Source organism: Glandiceps talaboti, chromosome 18 (assembly GCF_964340395.1).
Source record: "Glandiceps talaboti chromosome 18, keGlaTala1.1, whole genome shotgun sequence".
Classification (NCBI taxonomy): domain Eukaryota; kingdom Metazoa; phylum Hemichordata; class Enteropneusta; family Spengelidae; genus Glandiceps; species Glandiceps talaboti.
Window position 1 is genome coordinate 7,551,247 of NC_135566.1, and position 16,948 is coordinate 7,568,194.

The following is a 16,948-nucleotide window of genomic DNA, read 5'->3' on the forward strand; positions in this document are numbered from 1 at the left end:
CTTAGCTGGGACATTCGCTGTACATGAAATTAATGTATTTTATTTATGCATTATGCAAGTAAAATATAATATCAAAACACAAATTAAATATCATTCAAAAAAATATGTGAAATGAATTTTATTTTATTTTTTTTAGAATTCCAAGTATTTATTTTGTTGTGTTCAGTTTGCCATAATCACTGACACCCACACATATTCGCATTCAGATCATACCAGCAGTAATGTCGCAAATTCAGACTACGCTAGAGGGTCTTGTTGAATCGAAAACGAGGTTCCGGGTACTTCCTGTTTCGCGATTGCGGTAGTATGTTGTAATACCGCTGATCTAGGAGACTTTAGAAATATGTTGACAAATAATAGGTGATATGGACGCGGATTTGATAGAAAACACATTGTACTGATCGGATTGTAAAGAAGAAAAATGAAGTTAGTCAGTAAATTAGTCGAGAAAGATATGCAGGGGTAAGTGAATGAAATTTACATCCATTCATTTCATGATGATGACATTATGAAATATATTGTACCTTGCAAGATTGTACAAAGTACAAGACGTCTGTCTGTAATGTATGCCAAGTATGCAGTGAGTGGATGAGATTCATTTCAAATTACATGTACGAAGTACACGCGTACTCCTCGTCCGTATGTCAAATATGCAGCCAATTTGTTAGTCCTGCTTGCAAACGAAGTAGTAAGTCGGGACTCGATTGTGAGTGAGATTCATTTAGGATGAAATGTACGAAGTACATCTGTCTCAGTGTCTGTATGCCAAGAATGCAGTGACTGCGGAGTAGATTCATTTCAGATGAAAATCTGAACACGTACGGTACACGTTGGTCTGTATGTCAAGTATGAGTGAGCCGGATAGAGCATCGATCTATCAACTGATCCTGTCAAATATGGAAATATCAAGTCACAAATCAATCAATGGGTAGAGCAGGTACAGTGCTGTGAAGTTGAACAGCTGTGAAGTTGAACATTGCAGTGCTGAGAAATACCATAATTTCAGTACATCACACATCAAACATTATCGTATATTGTTCAATATCTGGGATATTGCAAGACATTTCATTATGTTGATGATTTCATGCTGCGCAAATTAAAACATCAAGTTTATCTAAAACAAAAACATGACAACAACGAAAACACAGTTAAATTTATCACCTATTTGAAAAAGTTGTCTTTATCTTCAAATTATTTGTAGAAACACACAAGGAAGAAAGTATGTAGAATTCATAACATACCCATTGTCTAGTTGGAGTAGTCTAGTTCCTATTCAGTATCGTTACCATTAAACGTCCATTCACAGTTGGCATCCAGACCAAATTGGAGGAAATATTTCTGACCTTCAAATTGGGTCATAATTTCACAGTTGACCCCATTACATTAGTTGACATGAATATTGTTTTAATTTCACCACTTTAGACAGGTGACCCTGATCCCTGATGAATCTGAGGATATGTGGCATGCCTACAATCTGATAGCACCTGGTGATAGTCTCCGATCTACCACTGTACGCAAAGTCCAGACAGAATCAGCCACTGGCAGCAGTAGCAGCAATAGAGTTCGTACCATGTTAACAATATGTGTTGAAGACATTGACTTTGATACACAAGCATGTATGCTACGTGTCAAAGGTAGAAATATTCAAGAAAATCAATATGTTAAGGTAAGCTTTCAAATAATTACTTCAAATTAAAATTTGTCATCAGAATTATTAACCATACTTATACCAAATTAATCCCATATTTACTGAAGGGTGGATGTATTTCACTCCTACATCTACATGTAGCTTGTACTTGCTTCTAGTCAGGTCCCTGACACACAATTTTTCAGTTGGCTGTGGCTGGAAGATCAATTATTAGCTCACACATAGCAGCTCAATGACTAGCACAAATGCACATCCTATATACTATGCGATGTGTTTTTGGTGGTTTTACCCAAGGATGCATTGCGGTGCAATGACTACACATACGCGTTCTCCACACAGAGGGCGCTATCTACAATATCATCATGAGGCAGCCAGTCACAAATGAATCTACCCAGCGCAAGCTTATGGGCTTGCCTAGTTGCGATATTACCTTGTTATTACACTTAATCTATGCACCAACTACTAGATGATTACAGTGCCATGATCATATCCCAAAGGTACATCACTTTGATAATGATATTCATTGAGTAGTATAGACAATATCAAATTACAAATTTCTGCTGTAATAAAACCAAATGTTAATAAGCGCAAATATTATTTCATACCACGACATAAGAACTACACATGTGTACACTTCTGATTGAATATGCACCAGACATAACTGTTGTATTATTTCTTACAGATGGGAGCGTATCATACTCTGGACCTGGAACTCAATCGGAAATTCACTTTGGCTAAGAAAGAATGGGATATCGTTCAATTAGAAAGAATAGGTAAAGTTTGTTTTGTTCCTTTCAAAAGTTGTGTTTTATAATTTTGTTGTGTATTTCACTTACCGAACCGATTAATAGTTTAGTTCATATGTGTGTACTACTACTAAAGTAAGACTATCGGTAGTTGAAATTGTTGGTATTGGCTGATATACGTTGCACTAAATGCTGTACCTTCAATGCTGGATGCGTTTTGATGTCAACTCTTTATGTTATCACTATGACAATTGAAATGAATATTTTATGTTTCAAACATAAAGGAAAGGAAAAAGGATGTAATTTTAATTTGAAAATAATACTGATTAATTTTTTTGCAAAAAATGAATACAAAAAATGTCCTGAATCTTCAACAAGTTTCACACTCTGTGGGCTTTTCAAGAAGTTTGTGATTATGATATGGTAAGAATGCTTTAGAACGAAAAAGACCATGCACCAAGAAAAGGACATGAATAAACAAATAGAACATACCAGTATTTTATTCATGTTTTGATATTTTACTTGATTTGTTTTGAACACAGAAATGGCCTGTGATCCCAGTCAGAGTGCTGATGTAGCTGCTGTAGTCATGCAGGAAGGTCTGGCAAATGTCTGCCTTGTCACTTCTAGTATGACAATTGTCAGAGCTAAGATTGAAACCAATATTCCTAGGAAAAGAAAAGGCATGTGTACACAACATGACAAAGGTCTTGAACGCTTTTATGAAGCTTTAATGCAGGCTATACTCAGACATATCAATTTTGATGGTAAGTTGTCAGCAAAGATGGACCTAATTTCATTCTGAAATAAGGGATTTACCTCAGTCTCGTTGCAGATCTCGCGAAATATGCAAATATACCTAGCAACAGCGGTTGTCAAACGTGATCACAGTCAAGCTTTCGCTGTGGCCATGTGTGATGACATTGAGAACAATAGTGTTGCTAAGCGTTTGACACTTTTAGCTTGACCATCCTCACGTGGTTGCTATAGATGCAATGGCTCACGCGAGACCTCGTGAGATCTGCAGCGAGACAAAAAAACGGCTTATTGTGTTGACATTTAACTGTTGGTTTTTCTAGTTGTGCTTTAAAGCACAATTTCAATAGAACTATTTAATGTGTCTCCACCATCATAAAGAGAAGTCTCACTGTAGCTGAAGTTTGGAATTATTTTTACTTTCTGCAGTTACTATGATCTTGTATTCTCACCATAATGTTGCTGTGTATTTACAAGGGTATTTTTAACCTTTTTGCTGATGAGAACAAAAATTACAGCTTGGTGATAAATCATAGGTCATGTTGTTCTAGAACTTACAACAGTGTTCCTCTCATCGTTCACTCTCGTGAAATTGTTATAAACAAATGAAAATTCCTCTATGTTGGTAAACCATAGTATCTGATTAAACTCTTGATCCAAACACAAACTTAAATTTGTACCTGATATTTTTGACTGCATACTTCAGTCTTTGTCAACAGATTGACTCACTATTCTGAACATGTGAGCCTAGTATAAATCTGTCAGCAAAGACTCAAGTGTGCTGTCCAACATTTCAGGTAATAATTTTCAAGTTTGTGTTTGGATTAAAAGTTCAGTTCAATACTAAATTATCGTAAAGTTTATTGGTTTAAAAATAAAAAAGTGTTGACTGCATTAATGTTATGTTATTCCTCAAATCCATCAAAACACTAATCCATACAGCTGTGTTGATACGTAGTGTCTTCTGATTTCTATTTACAGTTGTCAAGTGTATACTTATAGGAAGTCCTGGTTTTGTCAAAGTAAGTTGCACAATTCTAGATTTGGTAGTTGAAAATGAAACAAATGAAATATATACAATTTGGAGTTTATCTACAAAATCACAAAAGTCATGTGATTTTCATGGTAATTTACTAGTAAGGTTATCACTATTATTAGAACTTTGAGTACATCACCTCAATATACGCATACAAGGCTGCAGTCTGAATTTACTGGGAAGTTTGAGCATAGGTAGTTTTTGTTATTCTACTCAAGGGTTACTGAACAGTCAGTTACACAGGGAGGAACGACAAATTTCACAGCATACAGCAAAGACAGAACAGATTTTCGCCGGAAGGAGACTTGGTAGGGGGCATAAAAAAAGTTGGGGGTTCAAGGGGAGGGTAGGAAAAATGTGTATGTTCATGTAGGGGGCCATCAAAATTATTGAGACTGCGAAGGGAGAAGGGGCTCCAAAATGTTGGCAAAATAACACAACACCACCCCCCGTTAAATCTGACTACAGCCTCATTAATATATTTCTTTATTTTACAGGATCAATTCCATGATTATATGTTTACCCAAGCAGTGAAGAATGATATCAAACTACTCTTAGAAAACAAATCCAAGTTTATCCTGGTTCATGCTTCATCTGGGTTTAAGCATTCACTGAAAGGTTAGTAGTTTCTATGACAACAGGAGTACTGGTAGCATGTCCATTGCATGAATTATCATAGGGTTCACACGGTTCTGGGAAACCCTGGAATTTCAAAGGACCCCTGGAAAACCCCTGGAAAAATGCAAGCCTGGAAACTTGATCAACATTACTGTCATTGATTGAGTTATTCATTCACTAAATTATAACATGTTACTTTGTTATAATGAGGTTATCATGGATAGGTTTTTGGTGGCTGTGTTTAGAGTTCTTAGCTGATGTGCTGCGTACCTCTTCAGTCTTTGTTCAAACCCTTGCAACATCAACTGGGGTCGATTAATAATGAAAGAGGTCTGCATGTACCGTAATGCTCAGTTTGACCCTTCCAAACAATACACTTCCTACAGTGGTGATGCAATGCAGGCAGTGATAAAATTCAGCACTGCATGCAGTACTGTCAGTCTTTTGACCACAGCAGTGCTGTAGCAGCACTGAAACTATTTTTCCTGTGTAGGACACCAGAACATTGCACAAGTGACAAGCATATCTCAATTTTTGAATTGTATTTATTATCATATATTACACTCACTGTCAAATTTTTACCCTTATTTCATCACTACTTTTATTTTTTTTTTTCATTTTAGAGATTCTATCTGATCCAGCCATTGCTGCTAAACTATCAGATACCAAAGCAACTGGTGAAGTCAGAGCACTAGAGGATTTCTATAAAATGTTGCAAATTGAACCAGACAGGGCTTTCTATGGGTAAGAATTACTAGTATGCAGTTTTCAACAATTCTGCAAACTTGTTTACATTACCACAATTTATGTTTGAGTCTTTGGACAATTTATCATGCTCTAGATGAATGACTAATATACCTATATAACTGTTACTCAAAAAAAACAAGCTGATTTTCAAATTTAGTTCTAAACTAATTGAGTGTAAATTGAAGGACTATAAAGGTTGAGATCAATAGTTCACTGTAGCATGAAAAACTACTTTTGATGTGAATGGAAAGTTGAAAACTGGTCAACTTTTTTCTTCCGATAATTTGTCATTCTAGAGAGTATCTGAATGACTTGTATAGTAACCTATTGTTATTCTTATTACTTGACAGCATTAACCATGTAGAGAAAGCCAATGAATCCAGTGCTATTGAAACATTGATGATCAGTGATGAATTATTCAGGTATTAAGACCAGCTACATCTAAATCACACACACACACACTCACACACACACACACACACACACACACACACACACACACACATCCCCAATGTACACACACATGCATACATAAACTGTACACTCACACACATCTACATCATATTTTCACATTATACATACATACACACACACACACACACACACACACACACACACACACAAACACGCACACATGTAACATACATTGTACATTGCACACACACAACTACTACTACTACAGTACTACTACTACTACTACTACTACTACTACTACTATTACTACTACTACTACTACTACTACTACTATTCATACGCAGAGAAAGAATATAAGATTTGTAAGAAAAACATGAGTCATAAAATACAGATAAGTTACAATCTTTGATACACTGAATGTCTCTCTTGTAAGCATATTGAGCAGCACTTTTTGAGCAGATTTGGGAAAATCCAGTAAATTCACATTCTGTACTTTCCAATATTTTACACCTTTTTACACAACCTTTTCTTGTAACCCATTTAAGATGACATTGTAAAAGTGTAAAAATAAATTCAGATTGCTGCTAATGTTGACAATTCCTATCAACAAAGACTATAAAAATGAAATTGCCAAATAATATCTACCAGAATTGTCACCAATTGACAATATTACCAATATTAGGCATGTCCAAAATAAACATAGTATTGGTGAGATCTAGTTAATTTCGCACTTTCATTTCAGATCTCAAGATATCCCCAAGAGACGACGTTACGTGGCTTTAGTTGAAAGTGTAAGAGATGGCGGAGGTGATGCCAAAATTTTCTCAAGTCTCCATGTCTCAGGAGAACGTAAGTACCAACCGTGTACAAAGTGTTCATCAGCTTGGTAGATCAAATGATTACACAGGTTACAAGCAGTTCAAAGTTTTTCAGGATTGAAATTTCTATCTGTCTTGATCCACGATCCTCCTCAGAATGATAAATTCCATAGTTACAGCTGAACACTAGGTGGCAGTATAATCTGTCTTGGTTGACGATCCTCATCAGAATGACTAATTACATAGTTACAGCTGACCACTAGGTGGCAGTATGATCTGTCTTCGTCCACGATCCTCCTCAGAATCGAATGACAAATTCCATAGTTACAACTGACCACTAGGTGGCAGTATGATCTGTCATGGTTGACAATTGTCATCAGAATGACTAATTCCATAGTTACAAGTGACCACTAGGTGGGAGTATGATCTGTCTTGGTTGACGTTCCTCATCAAAATGACATATTCCATAGTTACAGCTGACCACTAGGTGGCAGTCATTCTGATGAGGATCGTCGACAAAGACAGATTTAAGCTCAATGCTAAAAACATTTTCATTTGCTATGTGCATTATAACATTTATAAATCATTTGATCTACCAAGCTGATGAGTATTTTGGTTACATGTACATATAGTTGTACAAACACCAATAGAATCTAAAATGTGACTGGAAAAGGTCAGAGGAATGGAGAAAGATAAATTAATTACAATATTTAAATTTGCATCAACTTAAACTAAAATTGTAATCATCAAACTGCACTGAATTACTTTGTAATTTATGTAACTAAAATTCCAAGGACAATCCCTACATAAAATACTACACGTCAAATGTGACGAAAACGTCAATTTCATGAGAGTCATCTGATGCCTACACACTACACAGACAACAAATTGACACCATACAGGTTAAATCATAAGAAAGACTGCGTTATTTTCTGATTCTTTCTTACAGAATTAAATCAGTTAAGTGGTGTAGCTGCCATTCTTCGTTTCCCACTACCAGAAATATCAGACGAGGAAGAGGACTCTAGCTCAGATGAAACTTAAACGGTTCCTACATCCGAAATATAGAACTATGAAAAATATGACTTGTGCAGTGGTAGTTCAGATGAAACTTAACACTGCAGGACTTCCTATGTTACTGATAAAGTCAAGCAACTATGAAAAGTAACACTTCAGGACTACCTATGTTACTGATCATAAATTCAAGCAACTATGAAACTTAACATTTCAGCACTACCTATGTTACTGATAAATTCAAACAAGTAGGAAACATTGCCGCCATTCAACAGTACAAGCATATTTGTGTAAACAGTGACCTTTCAGTATTTATATGCAACCCTATATAGAATGAAGTGTTGCAGAGGTACAAGTCAGACTTTCTTTATACCATTGGCAGTAAGTAGATAGCTGTTTAAAATGGCTAAATAATCAACGCCTCTTTGCTTACCTGCAGCCTCAGACTCAAAATCAAACAAAAAAGTGTTGGTAAAAATTAGTGTCTTTTACTTTAAAATTTATGAATTTTGAGAAGAAAACTTTCTGACTCATTAAATGTGGTTATTTTACATAATTATTTTAGCCAATATATGATTTTATTTTTGAGAAGTACAATTTGTACGCTATCTAATGCGTGAAATGCAGCTAAAGCTTCTTGATAAAGTAATCAAGACTATGAAATAATAAACAAACTTAAAAAATTTAATCACTTTATGTTGTGGTCATTTGATTTATTGAACCTATAGCAGGTTGGCCTTCACTGGAGACAGGCACTGATATGCCTAAAGAACAATCCAATGTAAATAAAGATGATCATGTTATTGTGTTTTGATAACTTGGGGGGGGGGGGGGGGGGGGTTTCAACACAGACTATTGCTTGGACAACAAGACATTTCAATGGACTGACAAATCTTAGGACTTCATAGCCCCAAAGGGATGAAATCTGTGGGACACTGTTAGCTTTCACCCCCTTAAAAGAATCCCTCCACAAACTACCGAGGTATATCTATATTTTTAACGACGTAGAAGTCAATATAAATCTGACTAAATTTTTCAAAAATTAGTACGAAGTGTTGTGAAATACTATGAAGCTTTCAGATCCATTATTTGTTGTCAGACATCCATAAACTAGTACTTTCCAGTGAAGAAAGTGTAGAACCTCGGAGGACGGTTGTTGTCTTTGACAGGTGAGTATCGTGAAGTGACGTCCATCATACTGTGCAAGTCTGTTGAGAACTGTCTTTGTTATTAATATTTATAATTGAGGCCATGTAATCAGATGAGACAACACCTTACGAGTCCTACTAGTACTAGAGGGTCAAATAAAAGGGAAAAGATATAGGGGAAGACCAAGAACAGAGTGGACAACAAATGTTAAAGAGTGGACAGAATATGAATACCTGGTGAGAAGAGACAAGTGGAGGATCGTGACAGCCAACCTTCCTGAGGATGACGGCACATGATGATAATAATTGAGGCAGATTAGTTTGGCATTTTGAGATGGAGTATTTGTGGTGAGTTAGACAAGAAGTTTGTTACTGGCTGCAGAGAAACAGAGATGGATGAATGGTTACGCCAAGGATTCAATCCCATGTCCTAGTATTAGTGGTAATAGTATGTATGTTGTCAGTGGAGCCATTAGGATTATATAGTATTAATCCTTTTGTCTAGACCAACTTAACAGATAACTGTTTTTCACACCTAAATTTTAATCCTAATCCAAACTGGATTAAATAAAACTTGTAACTCATAAAATTAAGGAGTCATGCTAAGGTTGTGAAAATTATGCAATAACAGCTCCGCCCCTAACCTGCCCCATCCCACTCAACCCATCTGCTTCATGAGTAAATGACAAGTAAACTTTAATGATATCAAATTCTTTATTTTTGTCGAAATCAAATAGTGTGCTACCTATCTGTAGCACTTTTACAGTAACCAATAATGTTCATGAGTAGTGTTTGTTGTCCAAGTCTGACGTGAAGAGCAAATTTTTGACGACGTGACAAACATGTAAGTTTGTCAGACTCCATCATATCCTGATTCTCGGTATAACTAAAGTTGTATGACTCTAACTGTTTCTGTAGGCAAAGTTTCAAAAGCTGTCTTCTTGACTCCAACATCACACAAATGTCATCTGTAAAGAAAATTGTAAAAGTTTAACTGTTGAAGGATATAGGATTGAGATGACATCATTCTGAAATATTGCCTCCATGTTTGTTGAGTATTTGACCACACATGTTACATGCCAAATTTGCATGTGATTTGATTAACAATAGTTCTATCATATACCCAATGAAATGCTAAAATACATTTGCAATAAATAAGTTGCACATTTTTGACAACGATGTTATCACTGCTTGGTTAACATTGCAATAAACGCCAAGGCTATAGCACAAAGTGGAGTAATATAATACTGCAGTAACAATGACTTAATTTGGACAGACTATGCTAAGATGTGATACAGGAAATTATTGCCAATGTAGAGTGCATGATTTCTCCATAGCAATACATAGAGGTATGATTACAGGTATATAAGAAGGAGCATGACTCGATACCTTCAGTCAGTGTGTTATCATCTTCATAATCATCATCATCACTGTCTTCTTGCCAATTCTTTTTAAATACCTTGAAGTCCTTCTTGTCAAATGAAAGAACCTGTAATTGAAGCAATGTGACATGGTGATGTTAGAAAGACTCTTAAAGCTGCACTGGCTGCAAATGGAACATTTTCTGGAACTGTTTCGTTAGATATAACGGCTTGTAATATTGCAGAGGTCATGTTGTGGGTCACTCTCCATGTTTAGCCATCTTGTTCCAATCACGCTCCCAGATTCTCAGTTGAGGTGGCAGAAGTCAGAACCTGCAATGGAGTCTGGGTAACTGAGACTATATCTTGATAGTATATTCATTACCTTCAGAATTAATGGAAGCTGAAATCCAGACACTCCCTTATTATCAATGACAATTTTATCATCTTCATCAAGGACATCAAGTTGCTGTAACCAATTCCATTTTCTTTGTAACAATGATACTTCACCGCTGTCTTCATTACACAATGACTTTGCCGACTCCAATAAAGTAGTAATATTTATTTCCACCTGGAATCAGAGAATATAATATCAAAATCAAATAAATTCTTTCACATAAATATCTCTTGTTCTGGAAATTATTGAGGGCATCAGACTTTTGTTAGCAGAATGAAGGAAATGTCAGTGTGTAGAAATCCGGATTAGGTCACTGGTGTAGGTTGGAGCTTTGTTTTGTGTCTAATGTATCTAAGGACAGGCGCAGTGACACATAAACAGAAATCTTCACTCTGTCTCCTAATTCCAAAACTTAAAACCAGATATATATCAGAGTGGGACAGTATAATATAACTACTTTGGAGCGATAAATTGGAAATGAATGCCACGTTTTGATTCATCTACGATAGACCTAATATTTATATTATATTACATTATATCCGTAGTAGATGGATCGAAACGTAGCATTCATTTCCAATTTATTGTTCCAAAGTAACTATATTGTACTGTCCTATTGATTCTTGGAATCATGAACACTATATTCTCCATTATGTCAGAGTGAATTGAGCACAAAGTCTTACGATACTCAAACGGTACACTGGATGAATGTACTAACCGTGTCATACAGATTCTGTTGATGTGGCTCTGCAAAGCCATACATATGAAGTAACTGCCAGTTAGGAAGTTGACCATATGTATTAAACACCTCTTCTCCCTGAAAGAAAATAGAAAATAGAAATAAATAGTCTATGTACTAACAATGCAAAGCTTTCTAAAAGTGGAAATAACTGACAAATGGTTGCATGTTTTCAGCAAGGTAAAATCTGCCTCAATTCCCCACAAAAATTATGATGTATATCAAACTGCAGTTCATTATTTTACATCACCTACAATTACTTGTTATTTCAGAGAAACATCAAGTTGATCTAGCACCTTTATAGGGTATATTTGTTATGGAATATTGCATCATGGGAGTCAACAGAAATAATACATGTATATCCATGGTTGCACAATAAATATTCTTGAGAGGTGTTTTCATTATACAATGAATATATTATTTCTGCAGACTCCCATGATGCAATTGCCTACAGCAAAGATACCCAAGATTACATGGCATATCGTAGACCAATCAGATGTTTTACTCTAGGTCTGAAATTTACATATCAAACATAGTAAGTCCTACCTTTGTGATTGGTCTAGTGGTTACCATGGTGAGTGTATTTTCATCAAAGTTCAAATGTGCATTATTAGCTGATACATGGTTCAAAATATCTGCCATAGGAACCATAACTGGCATTGCAGTCTCACTGTCCTCTCCACTGCTTTCAGTGAAACTGTACGCCATTATGAAAGCTACCATTTGCTTGTATAATTCCAAAGTGTGGACCTCTAAACTGAAGTGAAAGTGTAAAATGATAAGTTTATTTAAATCAAAATCCTCTTGTGCTCAACTTGTAACTATTTGTGTACAAATAAATACAGTGGCCCCTCATTAAGTCACACCCTGGTAACTCGCACTTTCAGCTATGTCGCAGCTGTCACTTTGACTCTTGTTTTTTGGGAGTCAAACAACGATAGTCATTGTATCTATTACTGCATAAAACAAGGTGTACCTCATTCCTGAGCACAATAAAGATAACTGAATAGCAACGTACGCCTGTCAATCTCAAACTTGTTGCAATGAATAGGTGTCACAAGTCGAATTTCAAGCTCACACAACTCGTACATTATTTCAAATTTTTCAAAAATTATGGTTGCTGAGTTATGATATAATTTTATATCATTCCCAATATTCCCCTTCATCTGAAAAATACTTGTAACTCGACCATTTTGTCACCACTCTTTCGACTTGTAGTGACAAGACCCCTTACGTCACTAATATATTCCAAATCTGAATGAAGAAATATATTGGGGAAAATTGTTCATTTGTGGTATGGTGTATATTTAGTCAGTTGTGTCATAAAAGTTAATAAAACAAAACCCATTATCAACGTTACACTACTTTCTCCAAACTAATAAATCAACTTCAAACTTAACACAAAGAATATTTTATAACTTTTGTAACATTCATTTACTCTCTTACCTCCATGTCTCAGGGAATTTTTTCATGAATGGAACCACTATCGTATTATATTCACATGTTATATTTTTTAAGTCCCTTTCAACTGCCTCAGGTATACCAGTGCTGGCCAGTTCTTGAAGGACTTCTTCCCTAAATTACAATATAGAGAAAACAAAATTTTTCTTGTGAATGTTGCTTTAGTACACAATCAGACACTGTTCCTCAATATTTTTCTTCGTTCAACCAAGGAAAACATGAGTGGCCTAAGGGGCCTTGTCACTACAAGTCAAAGATGGGTGTCAACTAAACCTTTTATTTTCTGGTTGAATGAAGAAATATAATGGGGGAATGATATAATATTTCTGAAAGCATAATTATAAAAATCAGAAAAAAATCATAATTTAGAACACTTTAAGTCATATTTTGTGCATTACAAAACCAATGATGTAGACACTGTTTTTGTGATGTAGAACATCTGGGGTATAAAATCCATATCTGTTATTAAATGTTTAACTTGGAATTGTGTGCTATTGCCAATGTCACCTATAACTAGCCTACAGACTAAACTTTGATTACCTTGTCCAAAACATAGGTTGATCTACCACAGTAAAATCTGGGCATAAATCAAGATATGGTCGCCATAGAGACTGTGGGTTTGTATATTCATACATCAAAGCTAGTAATAAAGGCACCCAACCACTGTCACTCTGTAAATCTGATTTACCTGCGTAAAGGGAGTAAAATATGATGTTAATGGTATTTTAGTTTATTTGTCAGTGGGTTTTTTAGACTGTGGTGGCGCCCTTCACATCCTGCCATGTATATGTATAGCAGCGCTAGTGTATAAACTTGGTAAACATGTTTATGATGCATGGTATGGTTCCTATACTGGACACTTTCCTGCTAAAATTATTTGATTAGAAATTGATGATTTTTTAGTAAGTCACTGACTGATTAGTGGGGTTTTGACTGGTTTTTATAAATTCATAATTTTGATTGACAGATTACTTTATTTTATAGACTTTCAACATGACGTGACTGACTGATTGCATTGCATTGCTAATTGTGTTGCTTTGCACTGCGTTGTGTCATGTTGCATTGTGTTGCATTGTGTTCTGTGTCTTGTGTTGTGTTGATTTGCATTGTGTTGTGTTGCGTTACATTGCGTTGCATTGTGATGCATTGTGTTGCATTGTGTTGTTGGTTGATTTGACCACCTAGCATTGTCCTACCTTTCTTCAGGATATCAGCTACTTTGCAAGTATCAGAATACAACAGTAAGTGTCGCTGTATTTCAAACAGACACTCCCCTTCGTCTAAGTCTTCCACTGCAATCATTCCATACTCAGAACATGAATCCTGTCTACCAACCTTTACCTGTACTCAAAAACATAAATTACAATCATGGAATAGCAAGTGGTGATTATTCCACAGAAGGTGGATGGTGGGTTTTGTGCACATACAGTAGTGAGATTCACAATACTGGTGTATGAAAAGGAAATGGCACTAGAACAGGTACATTTTTTGGAATAATTAGGCGCTGTGTAAATAACACTTACAAAACATGATTTTGGTAAATAACAATTGTCCTTGAAGTTTGTGTTGGCTCTGTCACCAACAGGAACATCTTGTTCAATTTCCATGGCAATTAAAAAGTTAATTTACTGACTTATAGCCTTTCTCTACCTTTGCATATTTTCATAATCTCATTTTGATTTGTAAATACTGTATATACAAACACGACTTCTTTCATTCCCTACCTTTGCATATTTCATAATTCAAAACTATGCTGTGTATAAAACCACCCACACAAACCTTTCAGAAAGTTGCATCAGCATTATACAATGTCTTTGGAAATTTCAGATTAAACTTCATTATGTTGTCTCACCTTTTCATTGACATGAAACTCATTCTCCTGGCACCACTGAAGAAAGGTTTGAAGTTTCTTGTCACAGGAATCATCAAATTTCTTGAGTCTTTTTGCAGGATTGTTCATTCTTCTTGCTAAGAGGCAAACACAGGAATCTAATTGTTTCACTTGAAATAGGTTGGAGTCCTCCAATTTTAAAGGGGCATAACCTGAGTTTCTAGGTTGTTGGTTTTTTTTTTTACTTTTTAAAATAATAATAACAATAATGTTGGTTTTTATATAGCACATTCCCACTCTGTGCTCAAATCACTTTACAGTTATTACCCTTGGTATGGATCTACAGTAGTGGCACAATGGTCCTGTATACTTCCTCAACTTCCTAGGGGGCATATAATCCATTGCAGCCTTTATAAGTGCATAGGATTAAAGCATTCACACTGCAACCTCTATCCTACCAGGTCCCCAATTATACAGCTGGGTTGACTGAGGCACAGTCGTGGTTCAAATCTTGCCCAAGGACTTTAGCCATTCAGATGCAAATGGCAGAGATGGGGGGGGGGGGGGGGGGGGGGTTGTAATTCGCTGCACATCAATCAATTGTTATTGACAGAACTCATGCCAAGAACTAGCCTAGAATCCATGTGTGTGAGGATTTGTGGCTCTTACCTTACCTTGACCATACCTGCCATTTCACTAGCAGTCGTTTACTTAAATGAAGTTTTGGCCAAAAATCAGGCACAATTATTATTGGCTTTTAAATTTTTCCCCTTGTGAGATGATGTTACTAGTGTCATCATATGATTTAAAAACCAACTTGGAGGGTTGAGCTATATGTGAACCCGTGTGCCCTCTAAGCCAATTTGACGCGCCACTGATGCACACAATTTCTAGTGACGCACCAAATTTTGGCATTCCCCTATCTCTTACTATGTGGTGACTCACAAGAAATGCCAGTTTTTATCATTTTGACTCACAACAACAAAATTTGGCTATCATTAGAGGGCACACTCAACATAATACCATATTTAACATCACTGCAGGAAATCATAATCTAATTTGAGGTTTGAATAAACAGCTGCCAGCGAAGCGTGGCAGGGGAATGGTGAGATCAAAAAACCCCACAAGACTGGACTCTTGGCTAAAGCCATATATACACTGAAAAAGAGTCTGTTGACCTATTTGAAATATCTGTTTTTAACTACTTCAGAGAGTGTTTGTATGTATCATTACATCAAATATTCACATTCCAGGAGGAGGATGTCATCTACTGATTGGTGGCATAGTGATAATTGACAAGAAGGCTCACTATTTGTCAACAAGTTTAACATATTCTCTCTGTGTGACATCTATACAATTTAATATTTGATCTATGAGATGTCATGTCGATCTGACTCACTCTAATATGGCTCCTTGAAGTTGTACTAAGACTTGAAATCAAGAGATTCATTGTTTGCAGACATTAGCATCACAGACAAAGATATTTCAGGGCTATTCCATATTAAAGTTCTTATGGCATATTTGAGATACACTGTGTCATCCTCTTTGAAGTTTTAAATAATTTAACATAACATTTCATTAATCTCACTTCATTATGCAAATTTATAATATTCATAATATCAACCTTATTCAAATTAGACTTGTATTACCTGCTGTTTTGTTGTCATTAAATGTATATATATATATATATATATATATATATATATATATATATATATATATATATATATATATATATATATATATATATATATATATATATATATATATATATATATATATATATATATATATATATATATATATATATATATATATATATATATATATTGCATGTAATGATTTACAATGCTGTCATTGTATTTCGAAGTCTTGTCCAACAAGCAAGGTGGGTACCGTGTGTTATGTTATTCCCTTGCCTTTGGCAAAACACAGCAGACGACACGGCAGAATCGCCGTTTATGTTAAACAGAGGAAAAGGAAACATGTGTAGTAAGATTATTGATGTTGCGGTGTATGTTTGTTGAGTTAAATGCAAATATCACCTGCACTCCTCCCACTACATCCTTTTCAGCCGAACACTTCCAACTTTGGTCATTTTTTCCAACCGAGGTTTCTGTTTCCGGTTTATAACTTCCGGGTGAAGAGACAAGTTCTGTGAGACCGGACTCTCCTTTTGTTGCACGGAAAATCAGGAATTACAGGTAATATCATCAG

General features: G+C 35.6%; 2 protein-coding genes across 2 annotated transcripts; one reads left to right on the top strand and one right to left on the bottom strand.

The window, feature by feature from the left end:
- Positions 1–282: 282 nt before the first annotated feature.
- Positions 283–8,419, top strand: LOC144448968 (protein pelota homolog). The gene is made up of 10 exons (XM_078139358.1): positions 283–462; positions 1,423–1,666; positions 2,331–2,421; positions 2,937–3,161; positions 4,132–4,172; positions 4,684–4,804; positions 5,428–5,548; positions 5,902–5,973; positions 6,708–6,814; positions 7,733–8,419. The coding sequence occupies exons 1-10, from the start codon at positions 422–424 to the stop codon at positions 7,825–7,827; spliced, it is 1,158 nt and encodes a 385-aa protein (XP_077995484.1). The 5' UTR covers positions 283–421; the 3' UTR covers positions 7,828–8,419.
- Positions 8,420–9,672: 1,253 nt separating this feature from the next.
- On the bottom strand, positions 9,673–16,850 carry LOC144449412 (N-lysine methyltransferase setd6-like). Its single transcript, XM_078139940.1, has 10 exons — positions 16,777–16,850; positions 14,753–14,868; positions 14,097–14,241; positions 13,441–13,588; positions 12,886–13,014; positions 11,986–12,196; positions 11,419–11,517; positions 10,692–10,877; positions 10,335–10,434; positions 9,673–9,913 (listed from the first exon to the last, which is right to left on the bottom strand). Exons 2-10 carry the CDS (start codon positions 14,858–14,860, stop codon positions 9,687–9,689), a joined length of 1,353 nt encoding a protein of 450 aa, XP_077996066.1. The 5' UTR covers positions 14,861–14,868; positions 16,777–16,850; the 3' UTR covers positions 9,673–9,686.
- Positions 16,851–16,948: the final 98 nt, after the last annotated feature.